The sequence below is a fragment of the Rhinopithecus bieti genome, unplaced genomic scaffold, assembly GCF_001698545.2.
Source record: "Rhinopithecus bieti isolate Rb0 unplaced genomic scaffold, ASM169854v2 scaffold_47952, whole genome shotgun sequence".
NCBI classification, from domain to species: domain Eukaryota; kingdom Metazoa; phylum Chordata; class Mammalia; order Primates; family Cercopithecidae; genus Rhinopithecus; species Rhinopithecus bieti.
The window spans coordinates 3,213,175-3,225,784 of NW_016820098.1; the positions used below are offsets into that span (position 1 = coordinate 3,213,175).

Here is a 12,610-nt window from a genome sequence, read left to right on the forward strand (position 1 = left end):
CCGCCGCCGCCGCCGCAGAGGCCCGCCGCGGGCTCCGCTTGTCCGCGCCCGCCGCCGGGGTCTGGCCCCGCCGCGGCGCGCCCCTTGCTGGCCGCTTGCCACTCTCGGCTTTGCCAGTCAGCTTCTTCTGGATGTTGCCCATGGCGCACGGCTGGGCGGCACGCGCGGCTCCCACCGGCTCCGCGGGCTCTGTGGGGAAGTGGATGCGGGAAGTGAGGGTTTGCATCACTGGGAACAGCTGCCGCGGAGGCCGCGGGGGCGCCCAGCGCGGAGGGCGGGCTCTGGGGAAGCCGGGTCGGGCGCCGCCCCTGCGGGCGGAGCTGGTGCTGGACGACCTCTGCCGCCCGTCCGCCCAGTCCGCGCCCTCGGGGCCTCTGCGGCTTCCTGAGGACTCGGCTCCCTTGCTCCAGCCAGAAACCTACCCTGTCTGTAACTATTTAAGCGCTGAAGGGCCTGTGGCTGAAAACCGGCACCTCAGAGCCATCCCCTTCGTCAAGCCCACCTGTCCAGTTAGAGCTTACAAAATACGTACTTTTTTGAATGGAGTTGCAAAAACTTGAATACAATTATAGTACCTAACACGGAGGCACCTTTCCTTATTTTAAAATATTAGGAGAAAAGATTTGAAAGAAAATAAAGCGTAAGTGATTTTAAGTCATTTTAAAAGTGAATTTAGCAAAATCACAAATTAGGCACCTAGTTTTAAGCTTAAAGGGAGCCTTAAAACAGTAAATTTTCCATCCCATTGCCTTATTCAAACTAAAATTTCTTTGATTTTGATTAGGAGTTCGGGTATTAATAGCTTTAATATTTGTTGAATCTATTTTTAAATATGAAAAGGATGTATAAATATTTAATTTATGGTGTCTTATCAATATTTAAAACAAAGCAATTAATCATTTCAAAGCACTGTTAAAACGTACTTAGAGATTTCCAAGCTTTCTCTTTTAACTAATTCTTATCTGATTCTTAATGGATATATTTTCCATTCTCTTTCATGAATGGTAAAGCCAAGATTTTAAGCATACAGACAGAGGGAATAGAAAAGCACAATTATTTAAGTGAAAATCAGTGGGTGATCACCTTAAGACAAGCATCAAGTATAAAAACACATTAATAAATACTGTTTCCTATACAGCAGAATAACATTCAATTTGGATCACCAGCCAAAGGGATCTTAATGAAAACAATAAAAAATATTTTGCTATAAAGATAAATCTGCAGATTAAACCCAGCAGGGTTATTAGAGTAAGGCTCCAGTTTTCATCTGGTTTCTGTTAGTCAGGTTCTCCACCAGGAACTGGGTGAAAGCACAAAAGTCAGGGTCGGCAGAAACAATGGTCAGCTTGGTATTACTTTCCACCCCTTTGTACAGTATCCCCTCAGGTCTGACCAATACTATCACGGCAGTTCATTTAGAACTAATATGGGTCACAGTAATCCTAATACCAAGTATTATCATTCCCACTTTACAAATGAGGCAACAGAGAAACAAGGAAGAAGCTAAGGAATGCGCTCTAGTACACAGAGCTAGAAGCCAGCATAACTTGGATTTGTTTTTATTTTTATGTATTTATTTTGACACAGGGTCTTGCTCTGCTGCCCAGGGTGGAGTGCAATGGGGCCATCATAGCTCACTGCAGCCTTGACCTCTGTGGCAGGCAATCCTCCCCTTAGCTTCCAGAGTAGCTGGGACGACAGGCGAGAGCCAGCCACGATGTCTGGCTAATTTTTAAAATTTTTTATACAGGTGGGGTCTTGCTGTGTTGTCCAGGATGGTCTCAAAGGCCTGGTCTCAAGCAGTCCTCTCTCCTTGGCCTCCCAAAGTGCTGGCATTGCAGGCATAAGCCACTGTGCCCAACCATAACCCAGATTTGAACGGAATGCAAAGCATTCTTTCCTTAAGACTGAAATGGCCCTGAACAACTCTAATAGTCTCTGGACAGGTAAAGAGAGGCCCAAACATGAAAGACTTGTGAGTTCTGTTGGGTGTTGGGATACCCATGGGACAATGCAGTGGAGCTGTTCAGGGGGTGGCTCCACATGTAGATCAGAGAAGTGGCCTTATCCAGAGACAGTGACTTGGGAGTTACTAATATATAAAAGTTTGGGGCCAGGCACAGTGGCTCATGCCTGTAATCCCAGGACTTTAGGAAGCTGAGGCAAGCGGATCACGAGTTCAGCAGTTCGAGGCCACCCTGGCCAACATGGTGAAACCCTGTTTCTACTAAAAATACAAAAATTAGCTGGGCATGGTATCAGGTGCCTGTAATCCCAGCTACTCAAGAGGCTGAGGCAGGAGAATCGTTTGGACCCCAAGAGGTGGAGGTTGCAGTGAGCCAAGATTACACCATTGCACTCCACCCTGGGCGACAAGGCAAAACTCCATCTCAAAAAAAAAAAAAGTGTGGGTGTGGAACTGGGCAAGGTGGCTTACTCCTGTAATCCCAGCATTCTGGCAGGCTGAGGCAGGATGACTGCTTGAGGCCACTAGTTTGAAGCAAACCTGGGCAACATAGCAAGACTCCATCTCTACAAAAAATAAAAACAAAAGTTTGGATGTGGATGGGATCACTCAAAGGCTCACAAGGATCCCTGAGATATACTAACACTTAAAGGATGAACAGAGGAAAAATCTACAGTGTAGGCACAGAAATGCCTAGAAATGAAAGAAAAAAAACAGGAGCGCATACTGCCTCAGAAACACCAAGACTAGTTTGGGAAGAAAGGAGTCAACAATAACAACTCTCAAAGGAATGAATGGCCAACAGTGTAGCCTCAAGTAGGGTAGTGTGAGCAGTTGATAGACCAAAAATCCCAGCAAAATACTAGCGAACAGATTCAACAGCATACTGAATGGATTATACCCCATGGCCAAGTGGGATTTATCCCAGGAATACAAAGGTAGTTCAGCATTAGAAAATCAATCAATGCCAACACACCTCATTAACAGAAAAAGTGAAGAATTGCATACATGATCCCACAATGAATGCTGAAAAGGCATGACAAAATCCAACATGCTTTCATGATTAAAAAAAAAAAAAAAACTCAGAAAACTAGGAATAGAGGTGAAATTCTTCAACATAATAAGGTATATTTATGAAAAACCCAGAGCCAACATCACATTCAAAGATAAAAGTAATGAAAGCTTTCCCCTAAACATCATCAACAAGACAAGGATGCCCATTTTCACCACGGCTATTCAACACTGTACTAAAAGTTGTAGACTGATCAATTAGGCACTAAAATGAAATAAAAGGCATCCAAATTGGAAAGAAAATAAAACTATCTCTATTCATAATTATATGATCCTATTTATATTTTAAAAAAAAGAATCCACCCCTCTTCACCACCCCCACCAAAAAAAAAAAAAAAAAAAAAACTACAGCAATAAACAAATTCAGCTAAGTTGTAGGGTATAAGATCAACAAGCCAAAATCAATGTTTCTATACACTAGCAATCAACAGAGCAAAAAGGAAATCAAGGAAACAATTATATTTATAATAGCATCCAAAAGAATAAAATATCTAGGAATAAATTTAACCAAGGAGATAAAAGTATTACTTTAAGAAATTTTTAAAAAGACTTGAATAAATGGAAGTATATCCTGTAATCATGGATGGAAGACTTGCTGTTATTAAGGTTGAAATATCAGTACTACTCAAGGCAGTCTACAGATGCAACACAATCCTATCAAAACTTTTTGCAGAAATGGAAAAGACGATTCTTAAATTCATACAAAATTGAAAGGAATTCAGAATAGCCAAAAAGATCCTGAAAAAATAAAGCAAAATCAAAGGACTCTCTTTTTTCTCTCTTTTTTTTAGACAGGGTCTCACTTTAATGATATATTAGTCAGGGTTCTCTCTAGAGGGACAGAATGAATAGGATATATATATGTAAAGGGGAGTTTATTCAGTATTAACTTACACAATCACAAGGTCCCACATAGGCTGTCTGCAAGCTTGGGGAGTGTGGAGAGCCAGACCAAGTCTCAAAACAGAAGAACTCGGAGTGTGATGTGATGTTCGAGGGCAGGAAGCACCCAGCACGGAAGAAAGATGTAGGCTGGGAGGGCAGTCTCTCCTTTTCATGTTTTTCTGCCTGCTTTATATTCGCTGGCAGCTGATTAGATTGTGCCCACCAGATTAAGGGTGGATCTGCCTTACCCAGCCTATTGACTTAAATATTAATCTCTTTTGGCAACACCCTCACAGACACACCCAGGATCAATACTTTGTATCCTTCAATTCAATCAAGTTGACAGTCAGTATTAACCGTAACAACCACCCCTTGTCAACCTGAACCCATATACATTTCCCGAGATTATACATAATCTTCAAATAAAGACAATAATAAGGTCATAATTATACCTAACATAATACAACTGTCCTTTGTACAACCAGAAATGCACCAATCCCCAACCCAAAGACTATAACATAAAGTGAATAATACTTAAATGCTGATATGAAGTCAATCTTATGTCACATGATAAAGGAAAAAGGAAATAAAATGAAGACATGTTCTTAGTACAAATGTATACCTGCACAAACATGTTTTTAACAAAAGGAGAGAATACTCAAGACAATTACAGTCCCCGTTTCTGCAGCTGGTCACATGGTCATAGCTGGTATTGATGACTACCTTCTTCTACTACCCATTCTGTATTCCCTTTGCCTTCAGTAAGCACCTCAGCAGGCCGTGGTTTTTTTTCTGATGGAGTGCCCCAAACCTTCATTCCTGAAGGGTCTGGGCCATTTGTAGTCCTGGCTGGATTGGGTTGTTGCAGTTTCCCATTGACCTTAATCAGAGGACATAGTAATACTAAGAGACGCCCTCATGGATCTCCTGCATTCCATGCATACTCTTCCTTACCTCCATTGTGGAGTAGACTGATTTCATCTTGAGAGTCCAGGTCAATCACCCCAGCCAACACTGTGACTCCATTCTTAGCCGGTTGACTTAAAGGTAGGAGGAGCCCAAAGTGTCCAGGTGGCAATCTTAACTTCCAGTTTAATGGGATCATTGTTGTGTCTCCTGGTGGCAGCATTCCTCCCTCTGAAACTAAGACCTCTAGGCCAGCAGAACGTAATGTCACAGGAACAGGAAGCAAAAATTTTGCTAGTGGATTGCTAGGGGTGATGGTGAGTGGTACCACTTCTGAAACTCCCACCCCTTGATTCCTGAACCCATGAATCCTGACTATGGGAGGAAGAGTACCATATATTGGACACTGATTCAGAGCATACATGGCCTTCTGGAGAACTTTGCCCCAGCCCTGCAAAGTATTGTCACCTAGTTGATGTTGTAATTGTGACTTCAAAAGGCCATTCCACCATTCTATCAATTCAGCTGCTTCAGGATGATGGAGAACATGGTAAGACCTGTAAATTCCATGAGCATGAGCCCACTGCCAAACTTCTTTAGGCATAAAGTGAGTGCCTTGGTCAGAGGCAATGCTGTGTGGAATACCATGATGGTGGAGAAGGCATTCCATGAGTCCATGGAGGGTAGTCCTGGCAAAAGCATTGGGTGCTTCTTCCAAGTCCCTGACCATCCAGCCAAACCATTGGCTACAACCCATGAATCAGTATATAATCACACATCTGGCCATTTCTCCTTCCATGCAGTGTACAGCCAGGTGCAGTGCTTGAAGTTCTGCCCACTGGGAAGATTTCCCTTCACTGCCATCCTTCAGGGATGTCCTAGAAAGGGGCTGTAGTGCCACGGCTGTCCACTTTTGGATGGTGCCTGCATATCGTGCAGAACCATCTGTGAACCAGGCCCTAGTCTTCTCTTCCTCTGTCAACTGATCACAGGAAACTCCCCAGGAGGCCATCAGTGCAGGCTAGGGGAGAGAAGGCAGGGTGGCAGGAGTGGAGACTATGGGCATTTGAGCCACTTCCTCATGTAACTTATTTGTGCCTTCAGAACTTGCTTGAGCCTGATCACATACAGGCCACTTCCATTTGATGATGGAAGGCTGCTATGTACAACCCACCTGGTAGCTAGATGGGTCAGAAAGCACTCAGTTCATGATAGGCAGTTCAGGTCACATGGTTACTTGATGACCCATAGTCAAATGTTCAGTTTCCACCAAAGCTCAGTAACAGGCCAAGAGCTGTCTCTCAAGAGGAGAGTAGTTACCTGCAGAAGATGGCAGGGCCTTGCTCCAAAATCCTAGAGGCCTCCACTGTGATTCATCTATGGGGGCCTGCCAAAGGCTCCAAACAGCATCCCTATCTGCCACTGACACCCCAAGCACCGCTGGATCTGCTGGGTCATATGGCCCAAAGGGCAGAGCAGCTTGCACAGCAGCCTGGACCTGTGGCAGAACCTTTTCCTGTTCTCAACCCTGCTCAAAATCGGCCGCCTTTCAGGTTACTTGATAAATGGGCTGGAGTAACATACTCAAATGAGGAATGTGTTGCCTCCAAAATCCAAATAGGCCCACTAGGCGTTGTGTCTCTTTCTTGGTTGTAGGAGGCGCCAAAGGCCCCTTCACCTTGGAAGGAATATCTCAACAGGCCCCACACCACTGGACCCCTAGAAATTTTACTGAGGTAGAAGGTCCCTGAATTTTAGTCAGATTTATTTCCCATCATCTTGCACACAAATGTCTCACCAGTAAGTCCAGTGTGTTTGCTACTTCTTGCTCACTAGATCCAATCAGCATAATGTCATCAATGTAATGGACCAGTGTGATATCCTGCCAAAGCAAAAAGCAATCAAGGCCTCTCTGAATAAGATTATGACACAAAGCCAGAGAGTTGATATACCCCTGAGGTAGGACAGTAAAGGTATATTGCTGGCCTTGCCAGCTGAAGGCAGATTGCTTCTGGTGGACCTTATGAACAAGAATAGAGAAAAAGGCATTTGCCAAGTCAATGGCTGCATACCAGGTACCGGGAGATGTGTTAATTTGCTCAAGCAATGAAACTACATCTGGTATAGCAGCTGCAATTGGAGTCGCCACCACTTGGTTAAGCTTACAATAATCCACTGTCATTCTCCAAGATCCATCTGTTTTCTGCACAGGCCAAATGAGAGAGTTGAATGGGAATGTGGTGGGACTCACCACCCCTGCATCTTTCTTTTTTCTTTCTTTCTTTTTTTTTTTTTTTTGTGTGTGTGATAGAGTCTCACTCTGTCACCAGGCTGGAGTGCAGTGCCATGATCTCGGCTCACTGCAACCTCTGCCTCCCGGGTTCAAGCAATTCTCCTGCCTCAGCCTCCTGAGTAGGTGGGACTACAGGCGTGCGCTGCCATGTCCAGCTAATTTTTTTTTGTATTTTTAGTAGAGACGGGGTTTCACCATGTTGGCCAGGATGGTCTCGATCTCTTGACCTCATGATCTGCCCGCCTCAGCCTCCCAAAGTTCTGGGATTACAGGCATGAGCCAGGGTGCCCAGCCTTATCCCTGCATCTTTCAAGTTCTTGATGGTGGCACTAATCTCTGCAATCCCTCCAGGGATGTAATATTATTTATGATTTACTATTTTTTCTAGGTAGAGGCAGCTCTAGTGGCTTCCATTTAGCCTTTCCTACCATAACTGCCTTCATCCTACCAGTCAGGGAGCTAATGTGGGGGTTGGGCCAGCTGCTAAGTATGTCTATGCCAATTATGCATTCTGGCACTGGGGAAGTGACCACAGGATGAGTCCAGGGACCCACTGAACCCACTGTAAGTCCTGAGCTAAAACTCCATTAATTACCTGACCTCCATAAGCCCCTACTTTAACTGGAGGACCACAATGATGTTTTGGGTCTCCTGGAATCCATATCAGCTCAGAGGCAGTGTCCAGTAGTCCCTGAAATGACATTTCCCTTTCCCCAGTGCAGTTCCCCTGGTAAAAGGCCGGAGTTCTCCTTGGGGAAGGATGGGAGAAAGATTCACTGCATAAATTGTTGGTACTGGGCCAGGCGCAGTGGCTCACGCCTGTAATCCCAGCACTTTGGGAGGCCGAGGCGGGCGGATCATGAGATCAGGAGATCGAGACCATCCTGGCTAACACGGTGAAACCCCGTCTCTACTAAAATACAAAAAATTAGCCAGGCGTGGTGACGGGCACCTGTAGTCCCAGCTACTGAGGAGGCTGAGGCAGGAGAATGGCGTGAACCTGGGAGGCGGAGCTTGCAGTGAGCCGAGATCGCGCCACTGCACTCCAGCCTGGGTGACAGAGCAAGACTCCGTCTCAAAAAAAAAAAAAAATTATTGGTACTGTAGTGGGGTCCTACCTCAAGGGGACTCAGCCTTCCCTTCATTCAAGGGGTTCTGGGTCTATAAACTGGCTCAAGTCTGGAAATTAATTGAGAAGCCATGATTCTCTGTTTTTACAATTCAAATTAGTCTTTTGTCCATTTGACCTAGAAGTTTTCTGCTTGTGTAAATTAAATAGGAATGCAGTAGGCTTCCTGTCAATTTCACTTCTAGGAACACCATGATGAATTAGCCAATGCCAGAGCTCTACATGAGCCAGACTATTCTGATTGCTGCTTTTGCCTCTATGGTCCATTATGGTAGCTACATCCACCTTACTTTTGATGGTTGAGTGCCGCCACTTGGCCTCCACCACCTCAGGATCCAATTATTCCCACTGTATTTAAATTTTTTTGTTGAGTGACTGCAGTTTCCACTGTTAGATCTGATATACAGAGAAAAGCAATTACACGGCTCTTCAAAGATGCAGGTGTTCCCCTCACAAATCTATTTTACAAGGCATTCATCAAGGGTATATCTTCTGGACCCTCTCAGCTGCGATGAGTAGGTCTAACGTGACTAATCCACTCCACCATCCCAATCTCCCTAAGCCTCTGGATCCCTTCCTCTACAGTAAACTAAGGGAGATCAAGCATTTCTAGCTGGCTCACAGTGAGCCATCTTTTAATTCATAATGCAGCTAACCAAGCAAATAAACTATTATAACCTTTTTTTTTTAAACACTCCAAGCTGCAACATTAAAAGCAGAGTCCCTACTTCATGGGTCCAAATCAATAAATTCAGCCTGATCCAACTCTATGTTCTTTCCACCATTATCCCACACCCTTAATATCCATTCCCAGGCCTGTTCTCCAGATTTCTGTTTATGTAAATTAGATAACTCAAACAGTTATTTTTGAGTGTAGTGCACCTCCTTATGGGTCACACTCTCAACCTCGCCTCTAGGGGTTGGCCAGAGGTCAGCCTGGCAACTGCCTCAGGGGAGGCCATCACTGTTGCCTCAGGCAGTGCAGGGTTTATCTCCTCAGACAAAGGTGGAAAGGCTGATGGCAGCATGAATGGAGAGGGGATGTTGCCACTACTGGGTATGGGGAACCTGTTCCTTCTGGCAAAAGAAAGGTTCATCAGAGTTTACAAACTCAGTGTCCCCAGTTTCATCAAGATCCTCCTATATATCCCCATTCCAAGTTGCAGCATCCCATTCTTTTCCAATCAATGCCCTTATTTTAACAGTAGACACCTGGCAAGGCTGTGCATGCGCCTTTTGTTGCAGGTCAGTCAATTGCATGATGAGACCTTGTGTCTGTTTTTCCACAATTTCAGCTCTTTCTCCACAGGAGATAAGACTCTCACTCAGGGCAATCTTAGCAGATTTGAGGCTCAGTATCTGTTTCTGAAGCTGGGAGACAGAATCCCTGAGTTCACTTTCTTTCACCACTTTTTCCACTGAACTTAGGAGAAACCAACCAGCTTCATTATGTTCCTTGGTTCTCCACATATGGCCAAAGGTATTATGTATACAGTGACTAAACTCCTTGCCTCTCATAAGTGGTGAATCAGGAGTATCAAATGCATTTATTTTGCACAACTCTCTAAACAGTTCACACCAAGGACTATCAGTGTTCTCCATATTATTATAAGTAGAGTCCTTAGCATTTTTGGGTCTAATCATATTAAGCAGCCAACTCTAGAAACCCCAAAACCAATGAAAGAACTTCAACCTTAATATTCTGTTCCTCTAGAACCACTCCGGGTACTAAAATATATACTAGTCAGGGTTCTCTAGAGGGACAGAACTAATAGGATATATATACATATGTATATATGTGTGTGTGTATATATATATGAGTTTATTCAGTATTAACTCACACGATCACCAGCTCCCTCAGTAGGCTGTCTGCAAGCTTGAGGAGCAAGGAGAACCAGTCCAAGTCTCAACATTGAAGAACTTGGAGTCTGATGTTCGAGGGCAGGAAGCACCCAGCATGGGAGAAAGATGTAGGCTGCTGGGAGGCTAGGCCAGTCTCTCCTTTTCATGTTTTTCTGCCTGCTTATATTCACTGGCAGCTGAGTAGATTGTGCCCACCAGGTCTGCTTTCCCCAGCCCACTGACTTAAATGTTCATCTCTTTTGGCAATACCCTCACAGACACAGCCAGGATCAATACTTTGTATCCTTCAATCCAATCAAGTTAACACTCAGTATTAACCAGCACAAACGCCAAGGCTGGAGTGCAGTAGTAGGTTCAACATAGCCTTGAACTTTTGGCCTCAGCCTCCCAAATTGCTAGTATTACAGGCATGAGCCACTGCACCCAGTCTCACTCTTCTGGATTTCAAAACTTACTAAAAGCTAGAGTAATCAAAACAGTGTAGTATTGGCATAAGGAAAGACACAGAGGCCAATGGAAAGGAACTGAGAGCTGATAAATAAACCCATACGTCTATGGCCAGTTGATTCTTGACAAGGGTGCCAAGTGTATTCGATAGGAAAAGAACAGTTTTTTTTGTTTTGTTTTTTTGTTTTTTTTTTTTTGAAATAAATGGTGATGTGACAACTGGATTTCCACATACTAAAGACAAACAAAACAAAACAGAAAACAAAACTAAGTTGGATGCTGTTTTGGAAAAACTCTCAAACAGTTTTTCCTCTACTCTCACACCACCACAATAATCATCAACATAGAAGACTTCTGTGACCAAATGTGTGAGAGTTTATCCCCATGCACCAAGCAGTGGATACTAGCTGGGCATCTTCCAATTCAGTTCTGATGCTATATGCCTAGAGATAGTGTCAGATTCCACAGGATGAGGGCTCAGTCCCCAAGGCCGCCTCCTACATCAAACACCACTTACAAGTCTGGGCCTCCAAAACTTCTCACTAACAGGCTTCAAGTTAGGGTTCCCATGACCCCCGCTCTTTGAGTTCAATTAATTTGCTGGAGCAGCTCACTGAACTCCAGACATGTTTACTGGCTTATTACAAAGGATACTGCAAGGGTTACAGAGGAAGAGGTGCCTAGGGCTAGGCACCTTCCAGGAACTTCCCAGTGTTTAGCTATTGGGAAGGAAAATGTTTGAAGTCAGTATTCCTACTCTCAGGGTATGTGGCAGGACCCTCTCTGGGAGGGTCTTCTGACCCACAATGAGAAAGGCAGGGTAAGATTAGAGTCCTGCCTTGGGGAAAGCGAAAGGAGGTCTGGAGAGATTGTTTCCTGAAGCCTGAGATAGCCAGCATTAGGACAAAAGTCTGTAACAAGGGCTATTGGAGTTGTGTAAGCCAGGAACTATGCCCCAAAACATATATATATGGATACACACACACACATATGTAATACCATACCATTTACCTCATACTGTATATAAAAATTAAAATGGATCAATAACTCAATAACCTAAATACAAGAGCTACAATCATAAAAATCTTAGACAAACACAGGAGTTGGCCAGGCACAGGGCTCATGTCTGTAATCCCAGCACTTTGGGAGGCTGAGATGGGAGAATGTCTTGAGCCCAGGGGTTCAAGACCACTCTGAGCAACATAATGAGACCCCTGTCTCTACAAAAAATAAAAATGAAAAAATTAGGCAGGGATGGTGCCATGTGTCTCTAGTCCAGGCTACTCCGGAGGCTGAGGTAGGAGGATCACTTGAGCCCAGGAGTTAGAGGCTGCAGTGAGCTATGATTGTGCCACTCTGGGCAACAGAGACCTTTTCTAAAAAAAGGAAGGAAGGGAGGGAGGGAGGGAGGGAGGAAAAGGAAAACACAGGAGTAAATATTTAAACCTTGAATTTGACAATGGATTCTTATATATGATATCAAAAGTACAAGCAACAAAAGAAAAAATACCTGAAAAAAATCTTTCTTAAAGGAGGCTCTGAAAAAATTAGATAAATTGGACTTCACATACAAATTAAAAACTTGTACTTCAAAGGAAATTATCAAAAAACTTAAAAGATAGCCCACAGAATGGGAAAAGTATTTGCAAATCATATTTAATAAGGGTCTAGTATCTAGAATGTATAAAAAATGCTTACAACTCAACAATAAAAAGATAAATAACCCAATTAAAAATGGGCAAAGAGGCCGGGCGTGGTGGCTCACGTCTGTAATCCCAGCACTTTGGGAGGTCAAGGCAGGTAGATCACCTGAGATCAGGGGTTCGAGACCAGCCTGGCCAACATGGTGAAACTCCATCTCTACTAAAAATATAAAAAATTATCCAGGCATGATGGTGGGAGCCCGTAATCCCAGCTACTCGGGAGGTTGCAGCAGGAGAATTGCTTGAACCTGGGAGGCGGAGGTTGCAGTGAGCCAAGATCATGCCATTGCACTACAGCCTGGGCAACCAGCGAAACTCCATCTCAAAAAAAAAAAAAAAAAAAAAAA

At 44.1% G+C, this 12,610-nt stretch overlaps 1 protein-coding gene across 1 annotated transcript in view; it reads right to left on the reverse strand.

The window, feature by feature from the left end:
- SPAG1 (sperm associated antigen 1) overlaps positions 1 to 12,610 on the reverse strand; it is an 86,660-nt gene that overhangs the window by 27,923 nt on the left and 46,127 nt on the right. The window contains exon 11 of the mRNA XM_017859467.1: positions 5 to 189. Within this exon, the coding sequence (XP_017714956.1) occupies positions 5 to 189 (185 nt within the window). The remainder of the gene's footprint in view (positions 1 to 4; positions 190 to 12,610) is intronic.